Source organism: Lottia gigantea (assembly GCF_000327385.1).
Source record: "Lottia gigantea unplaced genomic scaffold LOTGIsca_39, whole genome shotgun sequence".
Lineage (NCBI taxonomy): Eukaryota > Metazoa > Mollusca > Gastropoda > Lottiidae > Lottia > Lottia gigantea.
Genome location: NW_008709333.1, coordinates 1380628 through 1398924, shown reverse-complemented (window position 1 = coordinate 1398924; position 18297 = coordinate 1380628). Strand labels below are relative to the sequence as shown.

The 18297-nt window shown below is 33.0% G+C and overlaps 1 protein-coding gene across 1 annotated transcript in view; it reads right to left on the bottom strand.

The window, feature by feature from the left end:
- LOTGIDRAFT_51898 (hypothetical protein) overlaps positions 1-17937 on the bottom strand; it is a gene marked incomplete at both ends in the record, with an annotated part of 21660 nt that extends 3723 nt beyond the window's left edge. The window contains 13 exons of the mRNA XM_009059349.1: positions 1192-1282; positions 9037-9064; positions 12426-12564; positions 12972-13066; positions 13472-13544; positions 14094-14194; positions 14433-14527; positions 14806-14936; positions 15294-15380; positions 15733-15832; positions 16055-16167; positions 16454-16587; positions 17898-17937. Of these exons, the coding sequence (XP_009057597.1) occupies positions 1192-1282; positions 9037-9064; positions 12426-12564; positions 12972-13066; positions 13472-13544; positions 14094-14194; positions 14433-14527; positions 14806-14936; positions 15294-15380; positions 15733-15832; positions 16055-16167; positions 16454-16587; positions 17898-17937 (1227 nt within the window). The remainder of the gene's footprint in view (positions 1-1191; positions 1283-9036; positions 9065-12425; positions 12565-12971; positions 13067-13471; positions 13545-14093; positions 14195-14432; positions 14528-14805; positions 14937-15293; positions 15381-15732; positions 15833-16054; positions 16168-16453; positions 16588-17897) is intronic.
- Positions 17938-18297: the final 360 nt, after the last annotated feature.

Sequence of the window (18297 nt, the reverse complement as noted above, 5' to 3'; positions counted from 1 at the left end):
TCAAAGTGGAAGCTATTAAACCAGACATATCAATGTATAGCAGCATTTTAACAACAATGTTGAAGGGTTGTATGTTAAAATAATTTTAACCACACGCAATCCAACTGTATCTTTTCATTAGTAGGTTAATATAAATGTTAGCTTGGTATTTTTTAGGGTGTTCATTGTTTTTTTAGGGCAGGGATGATTAGGGTGTACGGAATTAAACATAGCCAAATTTAAAAAAAATAATAACAAGCCATGTTAAATATTGTTACTGGATGTTACATCAATGTTAGTACAAAGATTAGAATTTTTGGGGTGTTAAAGTGATGTTTTGAGGGCAGGGGGCGGAGAAAGGGGAGGGGTGGTGTGAGAATAATCAAACTAGAACCAAGCCCAGTAATCTCACCTCTGTAAATGAAATCATGGAGGTAGGAGTGGTACCTCTCAAAGCCTATTGTAAGTAAAAGCAACATAAATAGAGACTAAGTACTACATTTAATTTTTTTCAAGAAAATTGAAAATCAAATAAGATTTGATAATATATAAATAAGAACTTCATATTAACAATATTAACAAAAAGATGCTGCAAATTAATCTTTCCAATTCCCTTCTTTGGCCAGAGATATGCCAATTTTTGCTTTCCTGGTTTTTCTAATTTCAATGAAAGGCTTTAGTCATTAAGAAGTCTTATTAATTTCAACTAAGTTTTTCTTTGATTTGCATTAAAACATAAGAAAATCGCCAAAAATCAAAGCTACAACATTGAAAACTAATTTTTTCTAACTAAGCACAAATATTCAAAGCAGGTGTTAAAATTTTGTCTCCTTGACTCCTTGTTCAATTCATAGGCGGTGATAAGAAACCAACCCTTATCCATCTTAAATAATTGTCCATCATAGGAAATCTATCGTATTTGTTTTCTAGACACCTGGGGATTTATTCTCAAAAACTTAACTTAAGATGATTTTAGTGTTCCAGTCATCTGATTGGTCAATCACTAAAATTGATTTTAAATTAGTTACATTATCCAATCAGATTACTGTGTTTCTTAAATCAGGATTTTATCGAGAATAAGACCATTGATTGGACAATTTTAAGGTGCTTCGGAAAACACTCTTCTAAAGTTTGTTAAAAATATTAAATTAAATTAATATCTTTTCAAAAAGTTCAACTTACGTCTGCTGGCTTGTCTTTTTTCATCTCCACCCTCATAGACTGGACACTGTGAGTATCAATAGAACTATAGTCTTCATCAGATGCTACACTGTCATACAACGGCTCTTCATCGCTAAACGCACTGGCTTTCGATATCCGCGATAAACTTGACGGTAGTAATCCAATATAACTTAGACTTTTAGCTGTAAATAGAAAACATAATAATTTAGACTTAAAACTAAAAACATAAAATATCATAATTTATAGACTTATAGAAAATAGAAAATATAATCTAAAATTTTTGCTGAAAAACAAAAAATATAACTAAGATTTTTAGCTGAAATCATAAAATAACAGTTAACACAGTTAGTAAGTGCTATGAAATTTTCACCAAGGATCCATTTTCTTGAATTTTATGATTCAGCTGATTTACAAAAGTCAATTCAATTGTATTGTATTTTTACAGCACTGTTTCAATCACTATAACAATTCAGTTCATCTTTCAAAGCTGAGTAAAACAGATTTCAACTCCATTAAATATATAACCTTATACAATTTCCACAGCACTGTTTTAATCACTATAAGATTAAACTTAGATTACAGACAAAACCATACACAATTTACAAAACACAGATTCCAAGTTTGAGAATTACACGTCTGTTTAAAAGTTCAGAGTAAAACATTTTATCTTTCCCTATCTGATTAAAATGCAGATTTTTAACCTGCATAAAAAATAAACCATATATCCAGATTTACAGTATGGAATTATAATATAGTTATATAACCTTGTACAATTTTCAAAGCAATGTTTCCATCTATAAGATTTCAATTCCAATTTCAATGCTCAGCAAAATAGCATCTGATATCTCAGATTTAAACAATAAAATCTTTCACAGAGTCTTACATAATCTTCAAAAAACTAATTCCTTTTCTGTAAGATAGCAGTTCATATTTTCAATCAAAACATGAAACCATCACATACATAATCTTTCACCATATCTTGTAAATCTCTCCAGAAGTAGGTAACTTCCTATTAAATTGATGTATTCCAATGCTGAAATCCACAGTCCCTACTGACCTAGGCCAGTGCTTCTATAACAGAGTATCTCTTATAAAACTATACACCATTTTCATACCAATGTTTCCATTCAATTCCAATGTCAAAGCTCAGGCGAAATAGCATTCTATATTTCCTACTAAGTGTCTTTAATAATTCAATTCTTATTTTCAAAGCAGACAAACCATTCACAATTTTCAAAACACTGTTTCAAAGTCTATGAAATCTCAAGTCTGTTTTCAAGTTAGAATTTTATCTTTCATTATAACAGCAGAAAAAAAAACAGTATAAAACTACATCATATTACTTTACATAATTTTCACAGAACTGTTGCAATGTCTAAGAGAATTCCATTCCACTTTTCATAGCTCAACAAAACAGTATTTCCTTTTTCCAACTTAAACATAAAACTGTCTCATAACCTTACACAATCACAGAACTGTTTCAATGTCTAAGACAATTCAAACCAGGAGTGAGTGAGTGTCAACTAGAATCGTTAAGATCAATAATCAACCTGCCTCTCTATACACTGTTATTTTATAGTCACTGTTATATAACTCGTTAAAATTGATTTCCTTCTTCTTCTTGTCTAGTAAAATCTCAGTTAACTTGTTACTTCAACCTTTAGAAAGTTTTTATCTTTAACTGATTTATTGAACAGCTTCAGTTCGGCAGCTAGAATATTGATGTGATAAAAAAATCAGCCTTAAAGCTTAAAGACAGTGGCTGCTCCAGTAGGGGTACAGAGGTTTGGCAAGTGGTTTACACCCCCAATTGTACCCCCACTTTATCTAAATGTCTACCTTTTTTCTCCATATTATGTGTCAGAATGCATAGAATCAATTCATTTTTCCTCAAATTTTCTTGAGAAAAACCCTCTAAGACGCTCTATGAGAGGCTTTTGACTATAACACCACCACAGAGTAACCAAAATTTGAATTCAGCCTCAGCAGTTGTCCCCCCATTGAGTCAGTCTGCCTCCTATTTGTACCCACAGTCTGGGAAGGCTGGTGATTAAGCAGGTATGTAACAATTAGAAAATTTGACATAACATCACCATGCTTACTCTTTTCAAAACACCTGATGGTACTTCTCTTTGGAGGAGTCCACTACTATACTACATGTTAAGCCTGCATGCCTGTGCCTTCGTAACATTACTTATCCGCATTGTTACAACCTAAAATACCAAATCAATTTTACTGGAGCTCACAATCACAATGTTACTTGTTGTTTTTATGGCATAAGAGAGCTGAACTTAAAAGTTTCTCTACAGGAAAAGCAAGTATGCATGAATCATATTGACTTAAAGGAATCCAATTTCACAACTGATTAACTTTACAAAGATGTATTGTTTTCAAAACATTGAATGATGAAGTCTATAACATAAACAAAGATTCAAAATGGAAAATAATGGAAGTATTATGTAATGAAGAGATAAAGTTCAAATCAATAGTAGAATAACAGTCATCTTTATTTTTCTTTTATTTATAAATTTTTAACATGGAAAATCCATTACAGTTTTATAAAATGTAAAATAATAACCATGATAGGATATAGTCTTCTGTAATAGACTCTATAGACATCTATGAACTTGAGGTCAGTCTAAACTTTCATGATGCAATTCTGAAAATGCCAGGGAAAGTTTATCATGGACAGCCCATGGTCAAAGTTAGCAGTCTGAAATAGAAGATTCAGCCATCTGTAAACTTAAAGACAATCTAAATTTTCATGATTCAATTCTGGAAGATGCCAGGGATTGATTATCTAACATTGCCCATTGTCAAAAATAGACATTACAGCGGCCCTAGAAAATTATTAGCCAAAAAGTGAAAAAACAGTTTTTTAGAAATAGAATTGCATGGGAACCAGACATCATATTTGGATTTTTAAAAGTGCCACAGATAGCTGAAATGAAGCTTAAATTCATTAAAACAACTATATAGCTTCAAGCTCAAACGTCCCCATCCTCTACCTTCTCCTAAGATACAACAATCCTCTCCTCCGTCCCTTATCTCTAAAGTAAACAAGCACTCATCTGACTCACTATGTCTCTTTTTAAACTAACCTAATCAACTTCAGAAAAGATGATTAAAGTTTTACCATATGAATAATCATGTCTCACCATTTAAACATTTACCAAATAGTTTAAAATAAAGTTCAAATGAATCACCACCAGTTCATAGAAAAAAAGATAAAGAAATTAAAACTGCTACTAAATACTACAAAGTTATTAAATAAAATTCGACAATTTTGTAAATATCAAACCTCATATTTTATAGGAAAGGTTATGTTTGATAAAATGTTATCGTTTAAAGGTAGTAATAGTTTATTTAAATCTTCCGCAAGTTGTCCTTTTGTTGACTTTCATCCCCAAATACAGAGCTCTGGTCAGACAGGACTGGTAGATACAAACATCACAACAGCCCTGCCAGTAGCATCTGTAAGTAATTAGTAAGTAAAGGAGTAAAACATGAAATCTAACAAGATAAGATAAGAGACTGAAACACGAGATTTTCTCCATGTAAAAAATATAAACATCTGGTGTATCTGTCTGTCTTTAGACAGCTCCTGTACAGTTTAACATCATTATTCAATTTTATACAAAGCTTTAAGGTAAAGTAGACATGTTTTTACATACCCCTGTTTAAAACAAAACAGAAGTAATGCCAATCTTTTCTTCCAATGTTAAAAAATGCATTGATTTATATAAAATATTGAGAAATAAATTAGCTCATAGTAATACATTGGTACCTTAAAGTAAAACATCCTAGAGTTACACCATAAACTTTCTATTCCATCGAAAATCCATTTTAATAAAAAAAAACAACAAAAAAATGTATTTCTATTCGTCCTCCAAATACAGTATTTTTAAAAGGAAATAAGAAACTAATCTCATCTCATCTTAACAGTAAATAATAAGTTTTAAACATTAAATATCTAAATGAAACTATACAAGACAGACTTACAAAGTGATCTTACTACTTACGCTACCTCAAAATAAATAATTCATAATCATCTAGTTTATATTCTTATATATTAAATCATTAAGACTGACATCAATCAATCAAAATCACCCCAAATTAATTTAAACCTGAGTTATCAATAACTAATAATTTGATCTGGATGTCCATCGCTAATGTATGGCCTAATATTTTTTTTCCCCTTTTTGTATTATAGATATTTTTAATAAAAATATTTGACAGCAAAATATTTTCATATATAGTTATATTTTCTTAAAAGCGTTCAAGCTCAATAAATTCTCTGTGCACCGCCCACACTCAATAAAACTTTCTTATTATCTTTTAAACCATACTACACATATTTCAAAAATTTTAATAAAATCAATTTTCCACTTATCATATCTATTAAATTGCCTCAAATTACGGATTTTAATCAAAAGAATTTGCAAACACTTCAAAAGAAAATGTAAAATGCTTTACCATCAAACAATACTCTCTAGGTTATGCCTGTGCCTGTGCTTTCGTAGCACTACTACAATGTTACAACTTAAAGGGTTCTCACACCATAGAAATCATCAAGTGAGTGTGGTTGCATATTAGTTATGAACGCAACTGGGAGATGAGGTTTCATAGGCGTAAGCCTGTTCTCCAATCCTTTTCTTAGGAATAAAATATTGTTTACAAAAAAAAAAACGCAACTATCATGTAATTGAGTTGTGAGTAAGAGTGAGATACTCATGGCCACTTTCATTATTCACTACAATACGTAACAGGTAAACACTATAGTGTAAGGGCCCCTTAAAATTCCTATATTTGTGTAATGAATGACAAACCATTAAAGTAACGTATATTCAGACTATCTTAGTTTTATAACATGACAGCTACATTAAATTTACTACTACCTTCATTAATATTTCATATTTATATTTTCACAGCTCAGAGTAAAATATTATAACACATTTCCAGACAATTTTCCTACAACTTCCTACATCACTTCAAAGATTATATATTGTTTCCAAAATAATGGGTTTTTCATGCTGTAACATAATTCAAAAGTGACTATTAGAACCAAAAATCAATACAAGGCAGAGGGGAAGGGAAAAGCAATGAAAACAGATAAGTTTTAAGTTTGAAAATCAAGGTTTGTGCAATCAAAAAGTTGTAAGTCAAAGTTTACTGAAAGAAATTGTATAGTTAATGTTTTAGATTAACTATATACCAATCAAAATAGTACCAATGTCAGATAATTAGTGAAGAAAATCCACTATCCATGTATCTGTGTATATATTTGTCTATAGACAGTCAAAAAAAACATAAGATTATATTGGGGAAAAATTTAAAAAGAAATTGCCCACTATCTTATTCAACTGTACAATAACAAAGAGAAGGTAAATGTAAAACACTATATATCTATCTAGGGTAATTAAAAATGAAATGAAATGAATGGAGTTTTACATCCTACTTTTCTGCATCATGTGGGCTATTGAAGACAGGAATCATAAAAAAAAAGTCCACTATGTATGTACCAATGTCTAATAACAAAGAGAAGGTAAAAGTGTAGCTGTATGTAGCAGTAACTGGGTTAAATAAAGAAAACAGTAGAGTTGTTAGACAATAGACACAGAAAGATAACCCTCTATTGTTCAGTACTAGTATATATATATATAGAGCTACCTGGCTGTCAGGTAAACTGGTTACAGGTAAAGTCACTACCAAATCAACAGAACAGAATCATTCCATTTAAACCAACTACCAACTACTACAACAAACAACAAGTACCTAGTCTGTGATATCAACATCCATTGGACGCTGACCTGTCATCCACCAACAAAACTGAATCTTCAGAAACTTCTAAGTTTTATTTTTGAAAAATCACAGAAAAACACAAAAATATCATGTGAACAGAAAAACACAAGATCTGTCCAGCGACAAAAACACAAAAATAGCATGTGAACAGAAAAACACAAGATCTGTCCAGCGACAAAAACACAAAAATAGCATGTGAACAGAAAAACACAAGAATTCAGTCCTACGACAAAAACACAAGAAGTATGTCAATGGACTAAGAATTAGGCCTACCTTTCAAGACAAAAACACAAGAAGTATGTCAATGCACTAAGAATTAGGCCTATCTTTCAAGACAAAAACACAAGAAGTATGTCAATGGACTAAGAATTAGGCCTATCTTTCAAGACAAAAACACAAGAAGTATGTCAATGGACTAAGAATTAGGCCTACCTTTCAAGACAAAAACACATGAAAATCCTGTGAGAATACGAACTAATGGTAAAATATAGATAAACCACACACTACCACTCTATAAACAAACATTTCATTCACTCTACTAAACTATATCTCTTTTCATTGGTCTAAACTCTTCTCCATTCAATAACTTTACTACCTTTATTGTTATAGTATATAGAGAGAGAGACAGGAGAGACTCTACACCCTCCAGGTTGGCTCCATCCACTATCTTTACTACCTTTATTGTTATAAATACAGAGAGAGAGAGGAGAGACTTCCTCTAAGTTGGCTCCATTCACTAATATAAGTATATCTCTTTTGCTACAGTACAATACAGTTTAGAGAGACTTTTACACCCTCCATGTTGGCACCAGTCATTAAGTTTATCTCTATTGCTACAGTATGATATAGTATAGAGAGACTTTTACACCCTCCATGTTGGCACCAGTCATTAAGTTTATCTCTATTGCTACAGTATGATATAGTATAGAGAGACTTTTACACCCTCCAGGTTGGCACCAGTCATTAAGTTTATCTCTATTGCTACAGTATGATATAGTATAGAGAGACTTTTACACCCTCCATGTTGGCACCAGTCATTAAGTTTATCTCTATTGCTACAGTATGATATAGTATAGAGAGACTTTTACACCCTCCAGGTTGGCACCAGTCATTAAGTTTATCTCTATTGCTACAGTATGATATAGTATAGAGAGACTTTTACACCCTCCATGTTGGCACCAGTCATTAAGTTTATCTCTATTGCTACAGTATGATATAGTATAGAGAGACTTTTACACCCTCCAGGTTGGCACCAGTCATTAAGTTTATCTCTATTGCTACAGTATGATATAGTATAGAGAGACTTTTACACCCTCCATGTTGGCACCAGTCATTAAGTTTATCTCTATTGCTACAGTATGATATAGTATAGAGAGACTTTTACACCCTCCATGTTGGCACCAGTCATTAAGTTTATCTCTATTGCTACAGTATGATATAGTATAGAGAGACTTTTACACCCTCCAGGTTGGCACCATTCATTAAGTTTATCTCTATTGCTACAGTATGATATAGTATAGAGAGACTTTTACACCCTCCAGGTTGGCACCATTCATTAAGTTTATCACTACTGCTACAGTATAATATAGTATAGAAAGACTTTTACACCCTCAAGGTTGGCACCATTCATTAAGTTTATCACTACTGCTACAGTATAATATAGTATAGAAAGACTTTTACACCCTCAAGGTTGGCACCATTCATTAAGTTTATCACTACTGCTACAGAATGCTATAGTATAGAGAGAGAGGGATTACACCCAATAGTTTAGTATGAATAGATGAGAGCTGCTTACACCCTCTAGGTTGGCTAAGTTACCCAGTCTCTGTGTTATTGTATAACCTTATCTCTATTTTGATATATTGAAGAATATCATTATTCATTCTACCCTCTAGGTTGTTTTACTATGTTTACTTTGAACTCAACAAAAGCTGTATAGCTAGAATAGAAAAATATCCCTTGAAATAGAAACCTCACAATAAATTCTTACCCTACCCCTACCCTCTGAAGCATTAGGCGTAAAATAATATCATCCTTACCCCCTGAAGCATGACCTTATAAAAACATAATCACCCTAAAGAATGCAGTCTATCTGATGTCACTTCATGATGCTATTGTTGATATTTCTAAAGCTGAACGGTTTTTAACAAAAAAACTTTTCAAGATAAATTGGTTCAAAAATGTCACTTTTGAACTAGAAAGACATAAAGAGGCTAAATTTCAAGGTATAGAGCAGTCTAATCTTAAAATTTATATCGACTCATACCTTTACAGTACATTATAACCACACAACTTAAAAAATAAATAGAAGCAGGTGGTGTTTTTAGGGAGGTGCCAGGCAGCAGCGGCACAAGTTAGGGGACTCAGCGGTCATCCCCCCCACTGAGTCAGTCTGCCCCTTATTTGTACCCTGAGTCTTAGGAGGCTGGTGCCGCCACTGGCGTCAGGAGGGTCAGGACCCTCCCAGAAAAGAGGTTGGACGAGATATGAGAAAATCCCTTCAAAATACTAACAATGCCTATTTGACCTCTTATCTATAAAACAATCAATCTATTCAAAAATATTTGGAAAAGCTCTGAGAGCAAATTCTGGTCATAAGGGAGATAATCAACAAATTAATTGTTGTCTGAATAAATAATGGAAGATACCATTATTAACTGAAAATGGACTCTCCCATCACTATATTACTGTATTGAAACACGTCAGTGTGTTTTATTTCCGGTACATGGCCAAGGTAGACTTGACTTCTTACCATCAAAATCATACTTCGCTTTCAAAATGTCATGTAGCTTATCAAAGTAGATCTACTTATTCAGTATGGAAATAATTCGGTTTTTATCAAAGCAATATGACATTTGAGTTATCTCTTACATTGTGTCAGCAGATATAATCTTAATATGATAATTTGTAAAAAAAAAAACTTAGTTTCACTTTCAATTTCCTCTCTTTTTGAGACACTGCCATATAAAGAAAACAGATTTTCTAATATCACGCTTTCCATATCATTAATATGTGTTATTTTCCTCTGTCATTTATTTTTTCAATTTATTCATTTTCAGTAAACGACGGTTTTAAAGAAAGTACAATGTCTATAACCAAAATGGAAGTTGACGTAATCCAAAAAAAACTGGAAGAACATTTTGCTGATAAAGGTTTAGAAGTTTATCCATTTAAAGTTGGCTGGTATAACGAGAAAGTCCAGGAGAATTATAAACTGCCCTACCATGACGATACGCTGGTATTTATCGTGATCAGCATCCCAGAAATGTTTGAGAAATGTTTCGTGCCCTACATACGCCGACAAGAAAAAATCGAGCAGCACCAAGACTTGATTGACCAGTGCTTTATCGAACTCTTCCAAAATCTCAAACCAAAATTTCCTGATAATAATTTAGAAATTATGCATGATTTTGAGATGCATCACAGCAGACGTCCTAAAATTTTGGTGCAGACAGCAGGCCATGTTGCAGGCGCCGCGTATTATTATCAGCAATCTGATTTAACAGATGATCCACCATCTGACAATCCAGAAAATAAACGCAGAAAATTATATGGAGTCAGTTTACATCCAAAATATGGTGGATGGATGGCTTTACGAGGCTGCGTGATTTTCACCGACACAACTTGTGACCTTGAACCCAAACAACCACAAAAGGTGTTGCAGACCGATGAAAAAATCAAGGACCTATTAGAGAAGTTCAATTTCCACTGGCAAGACTGGAGCTACAGAGACGTGATTCCAGTAGCGGATAAATATTCACCCCAACAGAAGATGTATTTCAAAACCTTGCCAAAAGACAGAGGAGAACTTGTTGAACAAATTCGTACAAATGGACGAATTGAAGTGGACGGAGGAGAAAATTAAAAAGAAAGGAAGGATGAAGAGATGATTAACCCAACCAGACGGTTTGGAAGTATAGCATGCTTTGCCTAACGCCTGTAAACCAAGTTATTTAATTTCGCTTTTTTTGTTTATTCACAAGTGCTATGGTAGACAAGAGAGAGCCCATAGATGCTTGAAGACTAATGAAGACGTAATCTTAAACTTATAAATATCGTTAATCATAATAATTCTAAGATACATGTCTCATACTTGCGAACAGTTATAACAATGTAATTTGTTGAAACATTGTGTGAAAAAAAATCCAAACTGTCCAAAAGATTTCGATGTAATTTGTTGAAACATTGCTGGAATGTCTTAATAAAAAAATATAAATTCTCTAAAAGATTGCAATGTGATCTGTTGAAACATTGTGAAAACATCATAAATAAGCTCTCCAAACATTAGAATGTAATTTGTTGAAACATTATGTAGTCTAGTTCCAAAACTTTTCAGCGATTAGTCTATTTTTGTGATGTAATTTGTTGAAACATTGTATGTGCTTGATATTGAGCCTATTTAGTGATGACAGTATATAGTGCTTTTATTAAGTGATTGATACAGTGTAACCTTTTGTTTATGTTAAATGATATTGCTGCATGTCTTAAACTTGCCAAGTCTTAACTAATCTCTGATAATTTCTTTTATAAGAAAACAGTTATGTAATATGTTGAAACATTGTGTGGAAATCCAAACTTTTTACAAAAGATTGCAATGTAATTTGTTGAAACATTGTGAACAAGTCATAAATAAGCTCTCCAAACATTAGAATGTAATTTGTTGAAACATTATGTATTCTAGTTCCAGTGATTAGTCTATTTTTATGATGTAATTTGTTGAAACTTTGTATGTGCTTGATATTGAGCCTATTTAGTGATGACAGTATATAGTGCTTTTATTAAGTGATTAATACAGTGTAACCTTTTGTTAATGTTAAAATAAAAACATGCTTTGCTTGTGGAGTTTGTTTTTTTTAATCCAAACATTTTAATATTACGTTCATTTGTCAGAAAATAGAATGGGGATAATTCAGCTTTGAAAATTCTCTAAACAGCTTCATCTCTTCCTGTACATTAAAAAATCCATTTTCGTCATCATTTACTAACTCCTTTCAAACACATGACTGAATATAATTTGAAAGTCAATTAAAAACACCCCTAATTTAAATATTGAGGTATTCCAGTCATATGTTTATTGTATTTTGTTTACAAAAAGTATGTACGTGTGGAAGGGTTCACTAAAAAGTTGAGGAGTGTCGAAAAGATGACTGGCATAAGATATCCAGCCCTGGAATTGACAACTCATTCATTCTATCAATACAAGTTACAACTATGATAGTGCTCGATTGATCAATTCTAAACAGGCTCCAATTCTGGTTTAAATCAAACAGATTATGCCCCATTTTCACTTCTGTTCCTTTATCCTCCATTTTGAATTCTGCCTACAGCTATTTTTTTTCGGCACATGAATTCTGAACCCTCTTTCAAATCTTTCTGTTAACTTGTGGTTGATTCCATGAATCCTGAACGTGCAGAACTGACTAATCAAGAGCCCCGCAATGCAAACAATTAAAATACAAAACGTAAAAACAACTTACTATGTTCTTTGGGTGTATTGACAGGGGAGGTAAATCCAGTTTGGCGGCGTCTGGCATCGTTTAATATATCAATAATTAATGTTGTGAATTCTCGTTTGTTGAATCGGGCTAATTTTTGACGACCCTGGAACAGAAATGAGTTAACATGTTACCGAGCAGATGATTTTTTGGTATTTATCGGACACGACTGGCAAACCAGCTCAAATGTCCGTTTTTGGGAAGGATCAAGTCTAGGTTGGACAAATATGTGTAATTTGCAAACGTTGTCCACAAGGTTTTCTCTTTAAGTCAGTTTGGACTTAAAAACACTCTTCCCTACTTTCGTCTCTGAATAGACAACGTCCATTTACTAGGGTAGTCTGACAATTGTAAATGTAGTAAACCCATTGTATGAGATCCTTTTCCATAGACTGCTATGTTAAAACGACCTGGACTTTTCCGAGGCGAAAGTAGGAATGAGCAAGTTGCGCATGCACACATATAGTTCCGAACTAGCTTGTTTGAATGAGTTCAGTTATTTGTAAGACGTACCTGGTTTCTAGTGGTAGACAGGTCTGGATTGACAGGTAAAAAGGGTACTGTTGTTCTATCACTTACTGCAGAATGGTCCTGGGTTTCTAACCAAACTGAAAAAAAAAACACAAAAAATCTTAGTCATTATTCCTAATATAACCGTAGAAACTTTATGACAGAATTTATCTTAACAAAACTATTGACAATAGCAATGGTATGCCAAGATTTGTAATGTTAAATTATGGTGATCAGTAGACTAAACCATAAAGATAACTGATAATGTTTTGTTTAATGTATGCAGGTCTTGACTGTGATCTATGACATAAACACCATTATCAGCTTGAAAGAGACTGCTTCAAAATAACTAAAGCTCATTTGAACAAAAATCTGTCCTCAATTGTTCACTGAGAAGTTTTATGCCATGGAAAGTGCTCCCAGGAGTCGTCCAAGTGTCGGCTTTCTACCCCTATATTAACACAAGCAAATACTAGAAAAGAGTACAAAACTATTATACGTACTTTTGTCATTCTCTCTTCTATCAACCTCGTCATATACATCCATAGCTAACTCTTCAAATAGATGATTAGTCAGCTGAAAAACAAATATAAAATATACAGTAAATTTTTCGAGGATTGAGTGTGGGAATCTTGATGTCATTTGCATGGTAACATCAACAATCTTGACAGTCACATTTCCTCATTATTTCAGTTAACCCAGCTGTAAATTGGTATCCTAAAAAGGCAAAAGCATTTGACAAAGGACCAGCTAGTAGACAGGATCATTGAGAGCCCAAGTTGTAATTCTTGTAAAATTAATGCTAAGAGATTTGACAAAGGACCAGCTAGTAGACAGGATCATTGAGAGCCCAAGTTGTAATTCTTGTAAGATTAATGCTAAGAGATTTGACAAAGGACCAGCTGGTAGACAGGAATTTAAAGAGCCCAAGTTGTAATTCATGTAAGATTAATGTCTAAAATCTAATATTTTAATGGACTAATAGTTCAGACAGTAAAGAAATATGCCCCGTATGGCTAAAAAGGAAAGATTTCCAACTAGCTGGAAGAACTAATGAGTTCCATACGTTATACGGAAGATTAGAGAAATGGAAACCTATCAAAACAGAATAGTATTTTGACTTACTGCCTGTAATTTCTTTTTAGCCTGTTTATCAAGTTCTGATAAATCAGACGTACTATTGTCTCCGATTTCTGGTATAATAAAATTCTGACCATTCCGATGATCTGGAAAGAAAAAACATCATAATTTTAACAAACGCCATTTTTGTTCAAAAGCAGGTGTATCATTTTTTTCACAAATGCCTTTACCTTATTAGACGAATCTTGTTCAAAAGAAATTTAAGATATATCGAGAATTTTCACGAAATCCCATGATGCAAGGTTTAAAATTTTAATAGATGTGTTCAAAAATGTTGTGGAACAGTTCTCCTGATACAAGAAGTGGGAAGGGGAAGTAACTCACCTGGTTTTCTACCACAGACATGAAAAGCAAGTCTATCTGTTAATTCATACTGACATTCTATCAACCGATCTGCTATATCACTAAAACCACCAATTCTAAAAGCAAGGTAAAAGTTCCGTTAATTCATTAAAAACCTTTCTTAAATAGGTAGTTCAATTCAAAATTGATTGAAGTGTACAACCAGATGATTGGACAATAAAATCGTCTCTTAAAAATTGCATATAGGGCTCGTTATTGGCTATTTTAAGGCTGGGCTGTTTCCTCTATCTTTTAAGAGCTATGCAACAGTCTATACATTCCTTTCATGCATGGTGAAAATGGCTTCTCTCATGCAAAAAGAAACCAGGAATTTCAGACAGAAAAAATAATGTACCTGGCATAATCTATGGGTGATTTATTATTTACATCGAGTGCCCCTGGGTCAGCACCGTAAACGACTAGAAGTTCAACCTGAGCTACCTGCCCTGCCTGGGCAGCCACGTGTAGGGGGCAGTTCCCCTTTTCCTGTAACAATCATAGAATTTAAAATAAGTACACAATTACACAACCACACAGCCACTGACTGAAGATTACCCAAAAAATAATAATTAAACCAAGTACTAACAATTTATACGGCAAAACAAAACTCGAAATCCAAAACAATATATTGGCAATATATACAGTGGTTAATGAACTTTTCACAAAAGGAAGTATATGAATTATAAATGACTAAGTAAACATTTTTTCCTTTATAAGATTCAAAACAACATGGTAGAATTTAAAATTAAATGTTCTAAAGACAATCATAAAATCAGCTCCACGAAAACATTTAAAACTAAGGGTCAAAATAGGACAGGTTTAAATAAAACAAGAAGAACATACCTTATGAAAATAGTTGGGATCAGCCCCCTTCGATAACAACCGAAGACACGTTTCTACATTGTTGGTCCTCACGCTGGAGTGAAGTTCCTAGAATGAGAACAAATATTCAATTGAAAACAAAAGTAAGCATTGAGTCTCCTATCAGAATGAAATAGTTTTAATACATAGAAATACAAATTGTGATAAAGAAGACAGGCAACGCCATGCAGTGTGCAATGCCGGAAATTTTGCCAGGACTGGTATTACTCTCATACTCTTTTGAAATAAACTTAAGTTAAAATAAAAAGATTTAAAGCTTATTGAAAATAACACAAAAAATTGTCACCATTTTAAGTAAGAATTCCAATTTATGTAATATTGTGGAGAACGTAGATGCAAATATTACTTAAGACTTAATAAAAAAAAAATCTTGAGACTTAAAACTAAATTATTCTCTCACCTTACTAACATCATCTATAGAGTTCACATCACTTTCTTTCTGTTTATTTACAAAGGATAAAAACTGATATTTGGCTCTAATAAAATCAGCTTTATTTGGACTGTAAAGAGAACATAAGGTCAACTTATATCAGCATTGATTAAACTACAAATAGGAGCAGGTAAATTGTAAAGAAAGCAATAGATAGAAAATAACTAAGATCCATGGGTCAAATCCTTCTTGGGTGAGGGTCACCCCTCTTTCATATTGAAACAGATCCTTACTAGTAAGTTTTTTTTTCGTCCATGCCCCTACCCCATTTGGAGATGAAAGACATACTTACTGTAAGGGGTCTTTACTGGCAGGTTTTTTCCGACCATGTTTATTCTGAGAGGGGTCTTTAAGTTGATGTTCCCAGATATTGTTAGCACCATGATTAGCTAGCTGATACAGCATCTATAAATAATAATCAACAGGCTTTGAAACAATAATTTGCCTATATACAGATTCTCAAAAAACAATTTCAGATTATTATGTCATAATTTGATTATGATGAATATTGTTGTTGCTCTAATGAAATAGATGAGTTCTCTAAAGATCAGGTTTAATTTTGGTGATAGACCAATCAGATAACTTAGTTTTTAAGAATAAGGTCTGAGGTAAATCAGATAATTAATTAATCACCAATAGGTATATGTCTGAATAAATAAGATACATAGTATAATATCAAAACAAAACTTACAGCATGTTGTGTGGGGGACCACTGGCCACGTCGAATAGATCGTACCTGGGAGACATGACGTCCCAGACTACGATGAACGCTACAACACTCATCACAGATTAACACTCCACGATTTATAGACGCCCAGGTCGGATCTGAAATCAAAATCAAATTGAGTTTTAAATCCCACGATTCTATTACACAAATAAAGCCATGCTGGGTGCAATGAGGGTCACCAGAAAATGGAAGCTAAAATAAAACGAATGGAGTTTTACATCATACTTTTCTTACAGTCTAATGAAGACGAAACCTGCCAAGCAATGTGCCAAGTAAAAAAAAACAGGTCAAATTACAAATGGAAAACACCTAAGCACCCAGGTCAATCTGAAATCAAAATCAAATGGAGGTTTAAATCCTATGATTCTATTACACAAACCTCGCCAGGCAGTGTGCAATAAAGAACACCAGAAAATGTAATCTTATAGACCAATGAAGACGAAACCAAAAAACAGGTTAAATATTTTTTAAGGAGGGTCGTGGGAGGATAGATGATATCTATATATCTGTATGGGCAGTGTTGTACATAACAGAGCTAGCTTGCACAGCCAAACACAAGTACCGGTACCAGTTCTTTTATTACCGGTATAAGCTTATATTATTATAGTAGGCCATACCATTCAAATAATAAGTACCGGGTAGATATTCATTAGTAAGCTTATAATACTTCTAGTAGTTTCATGTGTTTTATTAGTACATCAGTACCTTTATCAACATGTTTTATCAATTCTATGATAAACTAAAAACATCTTAGTAATTTTTCAGATCTTAATAGTCAGAATTCTTTCAGCCAGAGATAAGAAACATCAAGTTGTTAGAAATGGTGTCATCTGGTTGCCACATGATGAAGTTGTACTTCCTTGATACCTTACTTTCAAATTATTTCACTTCTTTCAACTGTATTTCATAGATGGACAGAGAGAAGCCAATATTGAAATTTATCTCTTTTTTCAAAACTAATTTGAATTAAAGTTACTATGTTGGAATTGAAATAAATTTCTAGTAATACTAGCTTATAACAAATGTAACATTATACAGAAAACTATGATTACACCTTACAAATGACAATTGAATATAGAATTTGATTTTATGTTTCCTTTTTAAACGAATGTTAATCAATTCCTTAAAGGGCTACTTATTCAATTGAAAAGGCATACGAGTGGAATAAAGAGCCAGTGTAAAAACTACAGATGGAAATGGCTACAGTACCAGTATATAAAAATGTTATTTGAGTTTTAAAATTTAATTCAGACCAGTATCATATCATAATCATTTTACCAGTTGACCTCAAATAAGTCAGGCTATTTCACTTCTGCTAAATTAGGAAAGCCATGGCAGCAGTGCCCAGCTGTCAAATTCATTAAGAAAATAAATAAATAAGGCGTCAGAGAAGACACCTAAAACTCACCCGCTGCACTGCAATCAGCGCAAATTGAGGAGGGTCTCAAGCTTGCCCTGGACATAGAAACCACTTGGGTAGATTGTCTAAGCAATCAAACAAAATTCCACACACGAAAACTTCAAGTAAATGCTGATAAACGCCTTATTTGGCACTTGTCAAAATTGGACTGTTTTGGAAATTAGAACCACAAGAATCATGCCCTATTTTTTCAGCCCCCACAAGGAGGAGAGATCCAATTGTCAATGTGCTGCATAGAGCAAGTTCATCTCGTTCAATCTAAACCATTATCCTTAACAATATACTTCAAAATTCTAACAAAAACACGGAAGAAATAATTCCAAAAGAGATCCTTTTCAATGGAGTGCCTTTCTGTGGTAGCCGTCTGATGTCGCAAAACCTTTGATAA